The sequence below is a fragment of the Rhinichthys klamathensis genome, unplaced genomic scaffold (assembly GCF_029890125.1).
Source record: "Rhinichthys klamathensis goyatoka isolate OS25496 unplaced genomic scaffold, OSU_Roscu_1.1 h1tg000838l_1, whole genome shotgun sequence".
Classification (NCBI taxonomy): domain Eukaryota; kingdom Metazoa; phylum Chordata; class Actinopteri; order Cypriniformes; family Leuciscidae; genus Rhinichthys; species Rhinichthys klamathensis.
In genome coordinates, this window is record NW_026607216.1 from 229,502 (window position 1) to 248,814 (window position 19,313).

General features: G+C 43.5%; 1 protein-coding gene across 1 annotated transcript; it reads left to right on the plus strand.

Annotated features, from left to right (window-relative positions):
* Positions 1–211: 211 nt before the first annotated feature.
* Positions 212–3,972, plus strand: LOC130078224 (tubulin alpha chain-like). The gene is made up of 4 exons (XM_056243752.1): positions 212–316; positions 2,275–2,497; positions 2,708–2,856; positions 2,942–3,972. Exons 1-4 carry the CDS (start codon positions 314–316, stop codon positions 3,917–3,919), a joined length of 1,353 nt encoding a protein of 450 aa, XP_056099727.1. The 5' UTR covers positions 212–313; the 3' UTR covers positions 3,920–3,972.
* Positions 3,973–19,313: the final 15,341 nt, after the last annotated feature.

Sequence of the window (19,313 nt, forward strand, 5' to 3'; positions counted from 1 at the left end):
GAACAAGAAGAACTTTGACTTATAGCATGTAAAAATCATCGCTGGCATCTTTTCAAATGCCCAAAAAGCTAGTAAAGGGGGCAGATGGTTTTTTTCACAGACTCCAAACTCCCAAGAGGGAGCGAGACTATGCTTGTGTAGGAAGGACGGCCCTTTTCTGAATGACTATCCTCACTCCAATGGGCGATCCCACTTCCTGTTAACCCCCTCCCTTACTCCTCCCTCTCTATAAAAACCCCACCTCTCCTTTCTTCTCCACATCTGCCTTCTCTATTCCGAATCCTCAAGTCGGCCTGAAGGGAAATCTGACAAGATGGTAAGTTCTTAGTGCTTGATCGATTCTTACTTCTAATCTATTCATAAATCGCTGACTTAAAATCCACAAGTACATTTTTTTATTTTACATTTTATGCACGTAAGGGATGCTAGGAGATTTCAGTAAACACTATGACACTTTGATAATTCTCTTACAATAATGTGTCATTTTTTGTGTCAAAGACAAAGTTAGCAGCACTGTAGTTAAACTATCGAAACACGTTTTAATGAAAGTGATTAAGAGTGAAGCATTAAGCCATGCAATGTTTCAGGCACAGAGCTGGCCTTTCATTATACAGAGGATGTGGCTACGGCCTTCAAATCCTGATCCCAGACTATGACACATGTCAGCAGGAAACTCCAATACTTCGCTTTTTCTGAATATAACATTTATCTATGCTTGGTGGATCTGCACTCAAAATAGCTCACTGAACCTATGTCAGCCAAAGAGGAGACAAGGGGAAACTACACCATGAAAAATGCAGTTGTTACTCACAGAATGAATGCATTCATGTCTTTTTGACATACAAAGAGGCATTAGTAGATGAGATCATGAGTGACAAAAGCTGGAGCATAGCAGAATAATAGATAGAACTGTTCTAGTGAAAAGGCCCGAGTGAGATTTCTCTGTGTATGACACAAAGAAGGGTGTACAGCTGGGACAGGGGTGGGGGGGGTGGGGTGGACTGAGGCCTCCAAGGAACTCGCTCAGTCTCTTCCCCTGTACTTTAAAGATCCTATGACCAAGCCTAGATGAGAGGGTAAACATGCATGTAAATATGATTGAAAATAAACTGAGTTCTACATTGAACAATACAGGTCCAAAAGCGTAGGAAAATGCATGAATTTGTTACAGTATTGAGCGTTGGGTGAGCTCAGCCAGCATGTTAACAACTAAAAATAAACTCAACTATAAAATTTCCTCATTCAAAACAATAAAAGAACGCATCTAGTTCAGTGGTTCTCAACCTTTTTGACTCCAAGCCAAGGCGTCTCATTGTCCACAAAAAACATGAAGGCTTGTTTTCAAAATGGTAACACTTTACAATAAGGTTTCATTTGTTAACATTAGTTAATATATTAACTAACATGAACTAACAATGAGTAATTTACAGTATTTATTAATCTTTGTTAATGTTAGTTAATAAAAAAGCCAGCTGTTCATTGTTTGTTCTTGTTAGTTCACATTGCATTAACTAATGTTAACAAATACAACATTTGATTTCCATAATGTATAAGTAAATGTTGAAATTAACATTACCTAAGATCAATAAATGCTGTAGAGGTTTTGTTCATTCTTAGTTCATGTTAACTAAAGTAGTTAAGTAATGTTAACTTATGAAACCTTATTGTAAAGTATTACCTTCAAAACTTATTTTAAAGGGCTAAATTCTATAAAGTATAAAAGTAACTAAAATAATTCTTTTAAAAATAAATCATTTTAATTTCAGAATTTCAGAGGATTTAGGAACAGAACGTTCTTCAGGGTTCACACTCTTTTTAACCAATGAATGTCCATGACTCTTCCAGTCGTTTATGATTTCATGGATAATAATGTTTTAAAAATATTTCATTTTCTATACAATAAAATGTTATTGCCTAGTAAAATAACATAACTTTAGTTAAATGAATATTCATTATAAAAATGCCCATTGCATTTTAAGATTTTAGTAATTAAATATTTTTCCAGGTCTAGAAATCCTAATGAATACTTTGATTTTTACTTGTTTTAGCTTATTTAGCTTGTCAAAGCTTGTTTTGTCTAATGTTAAGTCACTTTGAGGCCCCCTTGGAAATTTGCTGAGAACCTGGCCCCCTGATCTAGTTAAATATTTGAAGCTACCATGTTACTGTATCTTTAATTTCTTAGACAGCCATAATATGTTAGAGTATTTAGCAAATGTACAGCTGACACTTATATTCCTATATTTATATACTTTACCCTCCTTCTCTCTCCAGCGCGAATGTATCTCTATGCATGTTGGCCAAGCTGGGGCCCAAATGGGAAATGCATGCTGGGAGCTTTACTGTCTTGAGCACGGTATCCAGCCGGATGGACAGATGCCCAGTGATAAGACAATAGGAGGAGGAGACGATTCCTTCAACACCTTCTTCAGTGAGACAGGAGCAGGGAAACATGTTCCACGTGCAATCTTTGTTGATCTGGAACCCACTGTGATTGGTAAGTTGAACCTGAGGAACAGAATATAATGAATCTAAATGATCATGAAAACATTTGACAAAATATTGGGAAAACAACATATCTTTCAAAAAATGTATTTCCTTATAACAAGCAATCAAATACAAACTATTGTTGGATTTCCCATTAATTATTATTATTTATTTGCTATTGAAAAGAATAGGAATTTAAACTAGTTTCTTTCCTCTTCAGACGAGGTGCGCTCAGGCACATATCGCCAGCTGTTCCATCCAGAGCAACTAATTACAGGCAAGGAAGATGCTGCCAATAACTATGCCCGTGGTCATTACACTATTGGTAAAGAGATCATTGACCTAGTGCTGGACAGAACTCGCAAACTGGTATGGTTTATAAAAACTTGACTTAGAAGCATTAATGATTATGAAATGTAATTTCTAATAAGCTGATTTACTACAAATCCAACAGGCTGATCAGTGCACTGGCCTTCAAGGATTTCTCATCTTCCACAGTTTTGGTGGAGGTACTGGCTCTGGCTTCACTTCCCTGCTGATGGAGCGTCTCTCTGTCGACTACGGCAAGAAGTCCAAGCTCGAGTTTGCCATCTATCCTGCTCCTCAAGTGTCCACAGCGGTGGTGGAGCCCTACAACTCCATCCTGACCACCCACACCACCCTGGAGCACTCCGATTGTGCCTTCATGGTGGACAACGAAGCCATCTATGACATCTGTCGTAAAAACCTGGACATTGAGCGTCCGAGTTACACCAACCTCAACAGGCTCATTGGGCAGATTGTGTCCTCCATCACGGCCTCACTGAGATTTGACGGAGCTCTGAATGTGGATCTCACCGAATTCCAAACCAACTTGGTGCCCTACCCACGTATCCATTTCCCTCTGGCTACATACGCTCCAGTGATCTCTGCTGAAAAGGCGTATCATGAGCAGCTTTCTGTGGCTGACATAACCAATGCCTGCTTTGAGCCGTCAAATCAGATGGTGAAATGTGATCCTCGACATGGTAAATACATGGCCTGCTGTCTTCTGTATCGTGGAGATGTGGTGCCCAAAGACGTCAATTCTGCCATCGCTGCTATTAAGACCAAACGCACCATCCAGTTTGTTGACTGGTGCCCCACTGGATTCAAAGTAGGAATCAACTATCAGCCTCCAACAGTGGTTCCTGGTGGAGATCTGGCCAAAGTACAGAGAGCTGTTTGCATGTTGAGCAACACTACAGCCATTGCTGAGGCCTGGGCTCGTCTAGATCACAAGTTTGACCTGATGTACGCCAAGAGAGCCTTTGTGCACTGGTATGTGGGTGAGGGAATGGAGGAAGGAGAGTTTTCAGAGGCCAGAGAAGACATGGCAGCTCTGGAGAAGGATTATGAAGAAGTCGGCACTGACAGCGTGGGAGATGAGGACGAAGAGGGAGAAGAATATTAAAGAGTCGGAATCAACCAAGTTCTACTTAGCTGCCCTGCAAATATAAAATCTGATCATTAAGATTTTCGCAAAAATAATTACTTGAAATGCCATTTGCATTACAATTGGTTAGATTAATAAAATTTGAACAATAAAACAAATAATTATTTTGTTTGTGTGTTTTCTCACTCATCTCAAGACATAATACCCCTCTTATTTTTTTTCAGGTATGGGAGCTTCTATCCCTTCTGTGATAAGGTGGTCGAGATACAACAATCATAAAATAGCAATGGAATTTTTTTAAGTAGTTAGAGAGATTGAATGACTCGCATAACAGCAATAAAAAAAATCGGTAGGCATCAAGGAAGTCTATAATATCTGGAGAGGACCATCTGTTTGTATCCCCATTCATCTTAATGGCAGTTGCACTAAATTCTTTTTCTTTTCTTTTGTTCTATGTGACTGATTACTCTGTGTTTAAAGTTTTCTTTATATTTTCCACATTCAGGGAAAAGTGCATTACACTACACATATATGTGAAGCATCAAAAATATGGACAGTGGTAAAACATCTACTACATTTATTCATTCAGAATATACAGATACATTTGAATACCTGACAACGGAAATACAATGGGATGGGCAGTTAGCCAATGCTCGTAGATGCTGCAACTATATTCTGTGGGCAAAAGGTCTATTTCTTCATTGAAATGTGTGTAATTGACTTATTTTTTCCCTGAATGCTGCAAGAAGATCTTTTTTTTTCATGGCAGTCACATGGTGTTTACAGCTCAGTTGATTAGCTCAAAAAAAAAAAAAAAAAACTCAGGCCAGAACCATATTCTGTATAAGTCTTATCCTGACACCTAATGTTATGAATGCAGCAGCATGCAAAACTTTAGTACCATTTACCCATTGTAGAATTTGGTGGACACTCTGGTGGACGTAGCACACAAATAAAGTAAGTGAGTAACAATACAGATACCCTAATGAGATATATCTAATAAAAGAGTAAGTGCTCCTTTTATATTTTACTTCAGTAAAAAAATATATATAATTTTAATGCATATACTATTAAAAGTACAGATTTATGGACCGTTGTATTATTTTCCCCCACAATTTTACATGCTCCTTAAAGTGGGATCTTACTGGTCAAAACTCAGTTTTAAGGAGAGAGAGGTCCATGTTCTAATCTAGACACACAGATAGGATTAGGCTTAAATAGGTTTTCATTCAGTCAGACATTAATATCAGCTATTTACAATTAGTCATCATAAGTCATCAAGAATGATTTGTTAACTTAAAAGATTAATTCAACACACAGATTCACTCGTTAACCAACCACTAACGTAGAGCAGTTCCTAATAGTGATGCTGGCCTTAACAGACAGTACTACACCAACACACACCCATATAAACAGACAATATATATATATACACTCACCTAAAGGATTATTAGGAACACCATAGTACTAATACTGTGTTTGACCCCCTTTCGCCTTCAGAACTGCCTTAATTCTACGTGGCATTGATTCAACAAGGTGCTGAAAGCATTCTTTAGAAATGTTGGCCCATATTGATAGGATAGCATCTTGCAGTTGATGGAGATTTGTGGGATGCACATCCAGGGCACGAAGCTCCCGTTCCACCACATCCGAAAGATGCTCTATTGGGTTGAGATCTGGTGACTGTGGGGGCCATTTTAGTACAGTGAACTCATTGTCATGTTCACGAAACCAATTTGAAATGATTCGAGCTTTGTGACATGGTGCATTATCCTGCTGGAAGTAGCCATCAGAGGATGGGTACATGGTGGCCATAAAGGGATGCACATGGTCAGAAACAATGCTCAGGTAGGCCGTGGCATTTAACCCTCTGGTGTCTAAGGTGTTTTTGGGGTCCTTGAGATGTTTTGACATGCCCTGACATTTGTGCTTTTTTCAGTTGCTTATAAACATATTAATGGCACAGGTGTAATTACACTCTATTTAGCACAAACAGGGCTACCATCATATGTGAGCAACATGTATGTACTTATTTGTATTTTTGAGATAATATTGTTAATGCATGGTTATTGAAAAAAACTAAAAATTAAAGTTTCTGAAATAAGGCCACAAAACACATATTGATTATTTCTTCACAAGACTTTTGAAAATTGTATCACATAGCCTAGAATATTTGCTCCAAAACTATGTGAGAATCATCCTGACTACTCATTCAGATAAGACAATAAAGTATTTTACATTTTTAATGACGTGTTTTGTGTCAGAAAGCTTTATGCGAAGGGGCATGATCTCTCATTAATATGTATGCATTTCACACCTGAGAAAGACAAAGACCCTCCCATAATGGCCCTATTAGGTGTGCTACCAGGCCATATCATTATGAGGAGCCTTGCACAAAGAATGAGGAGATTTAAAAAAGAATGGCTTTTAGATTGTTTGGATTTATTTACAACACAACATAATCCAAAGATACACAACAAAGGACAAAAAAGCACATTAGTAAACACACTGATCTAAAGACAGAGGCTTGCACAGTCACACAGCATTGTCCCATTCCTGAAACATAGTACATACCTGTCATTTCCAAGGTGTTTGATTTTTCATTTTACCATGTTCATGTACAGAGACTGTTGAATGTTGAAGTCAGCAGGACTCATCAGTGGCATCTCGTCCCTGTAAAAAAAATAAAATAAAAAAATAAACACCTTTGAACATGCTGATATCAAGAGAAACTATATGGCTGCACGACTTTGGGCATGCATTGTAGATTTTTCTGGTTAAAATAGCGATTTAATTATATATATATATATATATATATATATATATATATATATATATATATATATATATATATATTAGGGGTGGAACGGTACATGTATTCGTATTCGTATTGAACCGAAACGGTACGGGCGTCACGGTTCGGTGCACGAATTTACACGGAGAATACACGGTATAAAAATAAATAAAACTCGCGTGCAAATTAATTAATGTAATGCGGAACTACTGTTAGATGCTCGGGTTCTTTAGGGACACATAATCTGTACCATCGGCTTAGCTCTGAACGCACGTTCACTTCAAACGTTGGCTTTATACGCGCGTCCTATTCGCTTTGGACTAGCGTCGAACTAGACGCGATAGACGCGAATTTGATGCTCTATTCGCGTTTGGTGTGACCGCATAATGAACAGGCTGCGATGTCAAGATTGCAATGTGTGTGTGTGTGCGAGAAAGAGAGAGAAAGAGATGCGCGGGCGCGATCGAACTGTGTGTGTGTGAGAGAGAGAGAGAGAGAGAGAGAGAGAGAGAGAGAGAGAGAGAGAGAGAGAGAGAGAGGCGCGATCGAACAGTGGGAACATAAAAAAAACATACTCCGTCATTTTGTTCATACAGATCATTAAACCTGCAAAGTGTTTACCGTAAAACTTCAAATAATAGCCGAGTCCCAAATAGACGCCTGTCTCTTTTACACGCCTGGTGTGGCTGCAGGTTTGGGTAAATAAAGGCCGGTCTCAAATAGAGGCCGGGTCTGTTTTTTAGTTTCGGGTTGTATTTAATCCTCTAAAACCGCCAGATCGCCCGCTTTTTGGCGGCCGCCAAAGCACATTTTTGTCCCTCCAAAGCCTTTTTTTGATCGGTGAGTGATGTAGAATAGAATGACTGCTGCGCTTGACAGGGCGCGTTACGAGCAGAGAGAGAGAGAGAGAGAGAGAGCGCCCCGACCGCGCGCGCGCACTCTCCCGTCTTCAAACAACGAGCGCTGTCTTGCTCTCTCTCCCTCGCGCATATTAATCAAAATCAATTGACGCGATAGTAAAAGGTCGGAAGACCGCAGTTTCACGTGGAGCATTTGGAGATTTTTTAGAGATTAGAGACAGGCCTATACACTCAATGAACGACATCTCAACACTAAATTATAAAGGCCTGTCTCATATAGACGCCTGTCTCAAATACAAGCCGGTGCAGTTCGACGATTTGGGTAAATAAAAGCTCGGGCTATTATTTGAAGTTTTACGGTACTTATATTTGTGTACACTCGCAATAAAACACAACATTGTGCTTTTGTCACACTGTAAACTCTTGTCAAACTGTAACCTACAACTGTCACCCAACCAAAATCACACACACACACACACACACTGGCCCAATCCCAAATGGCACACTTCATGTGCACTTTCGGTCTTGTGGACTTACAAAGGCTGCCGCGTGTGCGTGTCCGTTAAGTCCGTGAGACCGCAGTGTGTCCCATTTGTCATTTTTAGATCTCAGAAGGGTGCTCGCGAGCGCCCCCTCTGCGGTCGATTTGCGCCCTTGATGCACACTTTTGCTGAGCCCGCGCTGATGCGGACTCCACAGCAGACTTCTTCCCGACATTCAAAGCGGCGTTACGTCGTGTTTTTAATGGTAGTATTATTTTATACAGAAATCAATTATTTATAATTCAGATGAGAATAATGTTACATTGTTAATTAATAATGTTAATTAAAATTAAGGAAAACAAATATATTGATCTGAAATATAGCAAATTAATTTTAAATTAATTCAGGTACAATTACCACATATCGCAAGGTCTTTTTGTCTTTTGATTAATTTAATTAATAAACTAATTATATAAAACTATTGTCAGTGACTACAAATAAACTGGTTCTATGCATTTAATAATAAAACTTATTTAAAAAATACAATGCCTTCTGCATTTTTGTTTTGCTTTTCCCTCCATTGTACCGAAATCGTACCGAACCGTGATGTCTGAACCGATGTATGACCCGAACCGTGACTTCTGTGTACCGTTCCACCCCTAATATATATATATATACACACACACACACACAGTGCTTAGAATAAGTGAACACACCATGCTAAAGTTGACTACCCTTCACAATATAGACATGGTTTTATTTCAGTTAGCCTAACTGAACATTTATACATAAATAATATATTGTATTTAGACAGTATCACATATTTTACTGGAGGCTAAAATATATTTTAATAAATCAATATATAACCTAAGCAGTTATTCGCAAACAAAATAAATTACGCATAAGGCAGTATTTTAGCATGATAATCAGTGTCATAAACTAATCTCAAAACTGAGTGAAATATATGTAGTAGGCTAATATCACATTTAAAAAGTTTACACGAGCGTATAGGCCTACGTATAGGGATATTGTGACTGTGAGGTAATCTTTCCTATGTCAAAAGCTAGTCAAAACTAGGCAAAATCTAGTCTGAAAATTCATTTGAGCTCTATAATCAGAAAAGGAATTATATAACACTAAACAACTTACTCCGAACTTGTATCCTCGGCTGGGTCAATTCGTTCTTCAAAATGCAGCCGTTGGTCGTCTGAGTTTCAAATTCCTCTGAGGAAAAGGTGAATTCTTCCCCGCTGTCCAGAATCATCTGAAGGAGTAGAGTGCCATCCTCAAAACGCGATGAACTATCAGTGAATCTGATGAAGAAACTTCGTGTTTTTATGCCATTGATCGCTGGGCGTGTGCGATGCATAACGTTAGTTCTCTTTCATAGGTTCACTCAACGCTGCGGAAAGCGCAGTGGGATATCCTCTGGATGTGCCGATTGCCTGAAGCCCTATAGAATCACGCCAATTCATTGGCTGATGGCGCTCGCGCAAAGCTGGCTCCGCCCCGACGCTCTTACGTCGTAGCATGATGAACGCGCGCGCGCCATCTTCTCCTCAGATTTCTCTGCCTTCACGAAGCGGTCACATCTCGTCCTTCATTCGGTTTTTCTGAGCCCGAATTCTTCAAATTCAACTTCAGCTTTCGTCTCGACACTTCAGCGACTGGTATAAGTGGAACTCTGTTCTCCTTACAGTGAAGTGTCATGGATTATCGACGCTGCTCTCCGCCATGCGTTCGTTTTATCTCGAACGACGACCCTCACAGTAAGTGTGTTAAATGTATGGGTTTTTCGCATGCGCGTGAGGCTGTATTAGGATTGTCAAAATGTAAATTTTGTGACAATCTCCTTCTCAAAACCCTCCGCTCTAGACTCGCGGTTTTTGAGAAGGAGTCATTTGTTCCCCCCCGTCGCGCTCCCGAGACTGCTGAGGCCTCTCGTGGATCCGCGGCCTGGGGCTCGGATGTTGAGCTCGAGGATATTGAGTATGAGCAGACGGGCCTTGCCCTTTCTCTCCCTCCCTCTCCCGAGCACGCACGCGGCGCGGTTGAATTCGCGCATGATTATTTATGCCCCAGCCCGGGAGCCCACGAATCGGTTTCTTTCGGTCTGGATGACGTGATTTACACTGCAGCCTCCGACTCCGAGGATTTCGGGCCTGCTTTGGCTGATGACGTTATCCCGCCTAGCGGCCAGGACGCGCGGCCTACTCCGGCCTACACTGAGCTTATTGACGTGCTGTCGCGCGCTGCAGAGAAGCTCTCTATTGACTGGCCTGATGAACCCCGCGAGTCTCAATCGTCCAAACTCGACGAGAGGTTCCTACGTGGCCCTAATTCTAGGCCAGAGCGAAGAAAGCTGCCCTTTTTCAGCGATCTGCATCACGAGATCTCCAGATCCTGGAAGCAGCCTTTCTCCGCACGCCTAACTAATGCGGCAGCCGCTGACTTCACCAACCTTGTGGGTTTTGTGGAGCAGGGTTATTCCGCTATTCCAGCGGTCGAGGACACGCTGGCTAACCACCTCGCCCCGTCGTCTGTACCGTCTTGGAAGGCGCGTCCCCTTCTTCCTTCCAAGGCTTGTAGGACTACTTCCTCCCTTATTGGGAAGTCTTACATGGCGGCTGGTCAAGCAGGCATGGCCCTGCATACCATGGGCATCCTTCAAGCCTACCAAGCGGACGTCTTGAAGGACATGGATGAAGGAGAGGGACTGACGCCCGAAGCTGTCAAAGAGCTTCGCAAAGCCACAGATCTGGCCCTAAGAGCCACCAAACACACTGCTCGGGCTGTAGGTCGCTCTATGGCGGGCTCGGTTGCTGCAGAGCGCCACCTTGGTTGAATCTCACGGAGATCCGAGACAAGGATAAGAGTTTCCTCCTGGATGCCCCTATCTCCCACTCAGGTCTTTTCGGGGAGGCGGTCAACACGGTGGTTGAGAAGTTCCGCGCCGCTAAGTCTCAGTCGGCCGCGTTCAGGCAGTTTATGCCCAGGAGGGTCAGAGGGCCAAGAGACTCCAACCCTCCCCCTTCTCAAACCCGAGAACGCTCTGCTCATAGGGCTGAATTCCCTACTAGCAGGAGTGACCCGGCTCACCACCCACCAACTACGGTCTGGGGAGCCCGAGGTCGTCCATTTCCCCGCCAGCGCCCTCACAAGCGCCTTCAGCTGAAGCGGTCCAACAAATCGGCCGCTCCAGCCTCCTCGAGCCGTTCCTGACCCGCAGGTCAGAAGGAGGAGAGCCTCACCAGATCTACGAGGTTGGGACAGACCGCGCAAGCGTTTCTGCCCTCCTCCAGCCGGCTCTCCTCATCCAACCCTGTCACCTTCGCCACCCAGCGTGTTTCGAAGTGCAGGTCCTGTTTCACTCTCTTCACCCAGTCCGGCGCAGGAGGAAGGAGACGCGTCTTGCTTTCTCCCCTCGCTCCCGGTGCACGTTACACCCGCCAATCGCTTCCTCGGAGGCACAGTTCGTTTTCCTCTGGAGCAGGCGGACCCAGTTACTTCTATCCAGGTGGTGGTACCCCCCAGTACGTGTCAGGACGCCAAGCGCTCTCCTCCATGGTCAACCGCGCCTCCCCATGGGAACCAGCGCGACACCCTACCTCAGGTATGTCCCTTGCACTGCAACACTCCTCTCCCTCTATCACATTTCGTTCAAGAATGGGAGCGTTTACCAGGGGTATCGCCTTGGATCCTTCGCACAGTTCGGCTCGGCTACACGCTTCAGTTTTGTCGCAACCCCCCCTGCTTCAACGGGGTCTTTCCTACTGTAGTCGACAGCGCCGCTCAGGCTTCTGTACTACAGCAGGAGATTTCATCCCTTCTGCTGAAGGGGGCGATAGAAGAGATTCCTTCGGGGGAAGTCGAACAGGGCTTCTACAGCCGTTACTTCCTGGTCCCGAAGAAGGGGGGCGGCCTGCGGCCGATACTAGATCTTCGCCGGTTGAATTTCTCTCTTTACAAAGGAAAATTCAAAATGTTGACGCTGAAGGCCATCATATCTCATATCCGGCTGGGGGAGTGGTTCGTGACGGTAGACCTCAGGGATGCTTATTTCCACATCCAGGTCGTACGGCGACACAGGAAGTTCCTCAGGTTCGCCTTTGGAGAAAAAGCGTACCAGTACAGGGTCCTCCCCTTTGGCCTCGCTCTAGCGCCAAGGACGTTCACAAAGTGTATGGATGCTGCTCTGGCCCCGCTGTGGCTCCAGGGTATCCATATTTACTCAACTACCTGGACGATTGGCTCCTTTTAGCCCACTCCAGAGAGTTGGTGACTCACCACAGGGACATTGTCCTCCGTCATATTCAGTCTCTCGGTTTGAGGTTGAATACGGAGAAGAGCATTCTTACTCCAGCTCAGAACACGGTTTTCTTGGGGGTATGCATGGACTCCGTTCTTATGCAGGCCCGTTTGGCTCCTGCACGGATTTCCAGTCTGGTGACATGTCTGTCCCGTTTTGCACTAGGCCAGCATGTTTCCGTGAGCACCTGCCGCAGACTTCTGGGCCTTATGGCCGCGGCCTCCCCTGTGCTACCTCTGGGGCTACTCCACATGAGACCTTTTCTGTGGTGGATGAAGCTCTCAGGGGCTCGGCCCACGGGGCCAGCCCTTCGCCTATTGAAGGTGTCGCGCAGTTGCTTTCGCGCCCTGTCAATCTGGTGGGACCCCCTCTTCCTTCAGAAAGGAGTCCGTATGGGTGCGGTATTCCGTCGCCAGATGGTTACGACGGATGCCTCTCTGACCGGCTGGGGAGCGGTTTTCGAGGGCAGGCTAGCGTGTGGGGTTTGGACTGGCGAGACCCTCTCGTGGCACATAAACAGCTTGGAGCTGAGGGCTGTCTTCCTGGCTCTTTGCCACTTTCTCCCTTTCCTCGAAGGACACCATGTCATTGTCAGAACGGACAATATGGCAGTAGTGTCCCATGTAAACAGACAGGGGGGTTCACGATCGCGCACCCTAGACAGGCATGCTTTTCTGTGGTGAATGCTTTTCTGTGGCTTTTCAGAGGCGTCACCTTCTCCTGTGGTCCCAGGACAAGTTCCTCTCTCTGAGAGCAGTTCATGTCCCAGGGATTCTGAACCTCGCAGCAGATTTTCTGTCGAGGCAGAAGCTCAGGTCTGGGGAATGGATGTTGAACCGCCAGACGGTGGCCCTGATCTGGGAGGTGTTCGGGAAAGCGGAAGTGGACCTCTTTGCATCTCAGGAGTCGTCCCAATGCCCGCTTTGGTTCTCTCTGAGCCCTCCAGCTCCATTGGGGATAGATGCGTTCGCCCACCCTTGGCCGATGTAGAAACTCTATGCCTTCCCGCCCATCAAGCTGATCCAGGCGGTTCTGTCCAGAGTGAGGGAGAGCGGAGTCCGCCTCCTTCTGGTAGCCCCATTCTGGCCGTCCCAGCCATGGTTTTCGGAGCTGATCCCTCTGTTGGAATCCTCCCCCTGGGAGATACCGGTCAGGGAGGACCTGCTTTCCCAGCTTCAGGGCAGGATATGGCATCCTCGCCCCGACATTTGGAAGCTGTACGTTTGGCCTATCAGAGGCCGTTAGCTTTAGGCTTTGATCTCCCAACCGACGTTCAGGAGACTATTGCGAATGCTAGAGCCCCTTCGACGAGGAGGCTATATTCCTCCAAGTGGAGGGTGTTCGAGGCATGGTGCTTAGCACATGATAGGAACCCAGTTAGCTGCCCAGTAGGCTCAGTGCTGGAATTCCTGCAGGAAAAGTTTGCTTCCGGAGCGGCCACTACCACTCTCAGAGTATATGTCGCAGCTATTGCCGCTCATAGAGAATCAGATGAGATTCCCTTGGGGAAACTGAGGTTAGTTTTGGCCTTCATGCGTGGGGTTAGGCGCCTGAAACCGGCTCGTCCCCCTAGTGTTCCCTCGTGGGACCTGTCAGTCGTCCTGGAGGGTTTGACAGAGGCTCCCTTCGAGCCCTTGGAGTCAGCCTCTGAGCGGATTCTGACTCTTAAGGTTGCTCTTTTGTTAGCTTTATCTTCACTAAAGCGGATGGGGGATTTGCAGGCTCTCTCTATTAGTGAGTCATGCTTGGACTTCGCTCCTGGCCTGGTTAGGGTTAGCTTGAGGCCGAGGTCGGGGTATGTACCCAAGGTTCTTTCCACGGCGTTCCGCTCTCAGGTTGTTAACCTTAACGCTTTCCACCCTCCTCCTTTTGCCTCTGAGGAAGAAAGGAAACTTAACTTGTTCTGCCCGGTCCGTTCTTTGAAGTTGTATGTAGATCGCTCAGGCGGTTGGAGGAAATCAAACCAGCTCTTGGTATGTTTTGGTGCTGGCCGCCGCGGGCTTGCAGCATCAAAGCAGAGGATTTCCCACTGGGTAACGGACGCTATTTCGCTGGCTTACGAGGTGCGTGGTTTGCCTTCACCTCTTAGCATCAGAGCACATTCCACCAGAAGTGTGGCTTCCTCTCAAGCTCTCTTTAGAGGGGCCCTCTTGGAAGACATTTGTGTGGCGGCAGGTTGGTCCTCTCCGCACACCTTTGTGAGGTTCTATAATTTAGATCTTGACATGACTCCAGGTTCCCAGGTTCTATCTGCTTGAACCTATCATGGTTGTTATTATTATTTGGTCTAGTACCAGTTATGGCAGCGCTTAGCTTGGCGAGTTTGGTATTTCATTCCCACTGCGCTTTCCGCAGCGTTGAGTGAACCTATGAAAGAGAACGTCTCTGGTTACTTACGTAACCTATGTTCTCTGAATAGGGAACGAGACGCTGCGTTCGCTGCCAAGCTCCTCGCGCTGCCGACAGTTTTTCTTTTCGGCAGAGAAATCTGAGGAGAAGATGGCGCGCGCGTTCATCATGCTACAACGTAAGAGCGTCGGGGCGGAGCCAGCTTTGCGCGAGCGCCATCAGCCAATGAATTGGCGTGATTCTATAGGGCTTCAGGCAATCGGCACATCCAGAGGATATCCCACTGTGCTTTCCGCAGCGTCTCGTTCCCTATTCAGAGAACATAGGTTACGTAAGTAACCAGAGACGATCACCTATTTACCATGTGAAAAGCGCTGGGGGCGTGGCGGCCTCGGCTCATTAAAGCTGCAGTCCGTATCTTTTCCTCTTTGTCGCCATCTCTCTGTTCGAAATCTGTAACTGCAGTGATTCGCGGAATTATCATCTTTACGTGGGTTGTAAATCGGCATGAAACAGCGCGGATGAACACAGTGCTTTGAGGCGAGAGCTGCTGTCAGTCACCGCGCTGTGTGGATGCTGTCATACAGAATCACAGATTCACTTTTTGAAAGTTTGACCAACATAAGAATTTTCATAAGAAAATGTCTTCTGAACAAGTAAGTAACATCCATTTTTGTTCTGACCAACTAAGGGGGAAAAAGCATTCGACATGATAAGCTTCGTTAGATTTAATCAACGCGATTTACAGCAACCGTGCAAATTATAGCCTACTTTGTTCTCAAATTGTTCATGTTAACAACATCAGCATTGCGTTACTAATGTTAAATGTAATGTGTTTTATGGTTAGCAGCTACCTGTGTAGTTCAGAATTCATATTCTCCATAATAGCAAAACGAGAAAGGCACAACAAAGGAAACTCCATAACTGTGTGAATTAAGAAAACGTACTGTTACACGATTGAACTATTGAAATGTCTTACTTGTTCAGCAGAAAAAAGCTGTCTCTTCTTCCGTTTCGAACCCCTTCAAAACACGGAGTTCACGCACTTTTCAAAAGCCCCGCCGATGTTTAAATCCTTGTGTTCACATGAGACGGTTTCTTTCTCTTTCTCTAGCCACCTTAAATCCGAAGTACGAAGTCTTTTGGGTTTTATAACAGCTGAATCTCCAGTTGACACTGATGATTGTTGTCTGGATCTTTCTGGATGCCATAAGTTTAATTATGTAAAGTGCTGCTAGAAAAGCCTATACATCTAAACATCTCGTCACGCGCAGTATAGCCGGCTAGCCGAAACTCCTTCTTTATGTGTACGGGTGTGACGTCATGACGCAAAGACATGCTCGAATTTCCTGCGGAAACCCACCAGTACCACTGGAATTAAAATCATTATTACAAGCAGGGCCGGCTCTAACCCTTTGGTTGCCCTAGGCGATATTGAGTCGTCCCCCCCCCCCCCCCCCCCCCCCCCCCCCCCCTCCCTCCCTCCCTCCCTCCCTCCCTCCCTTTAAAACATTATAAGTATTTATTGAACTAAACATGCTCTTATAGTTACTCAAAAACTTAAACAATAAATTGTTCATACAAATGCTACAAAGAACGTTCAAGGATATTTATATCATAGTATCATTGCATTGTTCAACTATATTTTATCTGACCATAAATAACTTTTAGTAGATAAATTACAACTACTACCACCACTAGGCCTACTATTATTACCGGTACAATCTATTGGGCTGCTACAAGGTTAAGGTGGTTTCGGGGGTATTTCCCCGTAAGAAAATTTTGTGCATTTTAATGTTAAATTCATCAATCTGGTGCACTTTGAGAGTTCAAAACTAAAAGCTCCAACCCATATTCAGTGTGCAAATTGAACAAAGAAAAATTCAAACCTCTTTTAATTACAGTGTCTGTCTACATTACACTACTACTAATAGATATAATATTAATCCCATGACAGTAGGCTAATTGCCATAGGCTATATTGTAAAACAAATGCAATGAAAAATAAAGGAAACTTTCATGAGTATTGTAGGCTACAAATGTCTATAGCCTACTTGAAAGTAAGTTATATATTTGGAAGTAGGCCTAACCCAGCGCCGCCAATTAAGCAAAACAAAACAAAACGAATGGGCCACAGATGTACGAGTTTTATGGGCCGTTAAGACAAAAATAGAAAAATAAAAGTATGAGATATGTATCGGCCCAAAAAGCACGTCGGCCCGCGGGAATCTCCCGGTAGTCCCGATGACCAGAACATTTTAATGGCTGAGATGAGAAGACTTACCTCTATACTGGGCTTTCTTTTTATCTTGTTGCTTTCTCCGTTTTCGTCCCTGTGCACCAGAGGGTTTAGACCGCTTCATTTTCGATCAAGCGCCAGCAGCTGAGCACTCGCCTAACGTAACCATAGAACGTAACGCAACGCAACTAACCCCCGCCGCCCCTTTAGGAAATGATCGACAATAATCATCCATTCAATCTAATAATCAGGTTGACAAGTAATTAAACGTATGGCTAAGGGGCACCTTAGGATGATCATGTTTAATAAACATGTTTTTGTTTCGCTTGTCATTCTAATACTATGATTAATGGGAAGTAGGCCAGGGGCGACACTAGAGGGCGCCCGCGCCCCCAACACATTTGTCGCCCTAGGCAACCGCCTAGTTCGCCTATAGACCAATTTCCAGCCGACGTCACAGTTACGTCACGGCGCTAGCTGGTGGCAGAACAAAGGGAAAACTGGAGGCGGCAAATACAAACCAGCACAGATTCGGCTACAAAATAAGGATCTTAAATTATTCTTCTTATTATTAAATGTCATCTTGTTGTGTTGTTGGGTGCAAGAATCAATGAAAAATGAATATGCTTTATCTGCAATTTTTTATTTCTAGAAAATATTCACCTCATTAAAATTGCACCGTAATGTCACTCTTTACATTGTCGTCTTCATCGCGCTGGCTCGGCAGAACTGCGGATCGTACCACACAAGTCTTGTACTTGACCATTCAGCACATAGTTATAGGCATCTAAAGATTTATATGCCCTCTGTTTCTCTATCGGGTAGGTGTAGAAGTCAGGCCACTCAACCGGAGGTAGCGTTAACGTTAATCCTGTCAGATCCTGAATCAATGAGTGTAAGGGTCGGCCAATCTGGTTCCGTCCGTTAAAATTAACTTTTGGAAAAAACAATCGTGGTCCTGGACAGTGAGCGACCTTGCACATTAAGATAAAATCGGATTTTCTCCAGTCATTGTTAAAAACAAGCTAACAAAACTTGCAGACTTTACGTTAATGAAGCGGCCAGAGGGATCGTTCTGCCTCCACCTAAGCTCCGCCCACAGAAAAACGTCACCATGTTTACCAACTGAAAATTGGTCTATAGCAATCGCCGGCCCTGATTACAAGCTAACCGTTTTGAATCTAGCTATGGCAAGCAGATAGTTTTGACCACTGGCAGAATAAGTTTTTTTTAATATAATTATTTTGGATTATTTTTAACTTAAAAAAGTTACGGACTGGAGCTTTAAAGATAATGAAGGAAGAACGAAAAAACGATACCTCTCCTTGGTTTCAAACGGATTACATAAACTGGAAATATAAAAAAAAAAAAAAAAATTACTTCATTTTAAAGAAGAGAATTTCAGCTTCATAAAGAGAAATCTCTCGTATCTCTGTGACAAGTATTGACTGAGTTACAGTAATTTTTCGGACGCGTTTCAGAATGGACTTTACTGACAGAGAGAAGGCAAAACGGGCATCAGGTTTATTTTTCTTTATTTGACGAAAAGCACAACACTTTTGTAACCCTTTCGAATTTAACATTCAGAATGAAAGTATATTTATTTATAACTACGGTTGAATTATATACCATAAAAGGAGTTTCTGTATTTTAGGTGCAGTACTATCCTTAACCTCTAGAGGGCGATTAACGCTGTGGTATGTTGAGAGTCAGCGTATGTTGAAAATCAGATGAAGAAGCCTGCTGACTATGTACGCACGAGGTAGCGTGTAGCTGCAAAAGACGATCTAATTTTCATTTGTTCTTCGGTTCAATGTGCATATTCTTTTATAAAGAGTAATATTAGTCATCGAGGTTGTTTATTTATCCAGTTGCTGAGGAAAACAACCGGTCAAAGCTTTTGGTTACTGGTTTTTCTTTTACACGAACTCTGGTGAGTTTTGCTTATGCATTACTTTAACTTTCAAATTGATATTCCTTTTCTTTATATGTGTCTTAAAGCCAATCAGAGTTATATATTATGTTTTAGAATGTATTTTTTTTGTATGTTTATATGGTAAAATTAATACAGAGTCAAATCTGTCCGTGTATAATGCTAGTTTAACTGTTTAGTTAAATTATTTTATTTTCTACAAGTGTTATAAATGCAGTAAATGATAAAAGAAATGTTGTACAACTAACGAAATATTCAAATAAGAGAGATTTATTGCATATTGAAATACTTTTATGTGTTTAAGCTGTTTATTTGCTCTTATATTGTCGCGTGTTGAATTAACACTGGTAATAACGGACATGTTGTGCATCTAATAGAAAATTTCGGTGTAAAAATTGTTTATATTGAGAAAAATGTTTAATGTGACTGCATTGTTTTGTGCAGATT

Excerpts from the sequence above, each read along its gene's own strand:
- LOC130078224 (XM_056243752.1), top strand. Across the intron at positions 2,498-2,707 it reads TCTGGAACCCACTGTGATTG|ACGAGGTGCGCTCAGGCACA; the intron begins GTAAGTTGAACC and ends TTTCCTCTTCAG. Across the intron at positions 2,857-2,941 it reads TGGACAGAACTCGCAAACTG|GCTGATCAGTGCACTGGCCT; the intron begins GTATGGTTTATA and ends CAAATCCAACAG.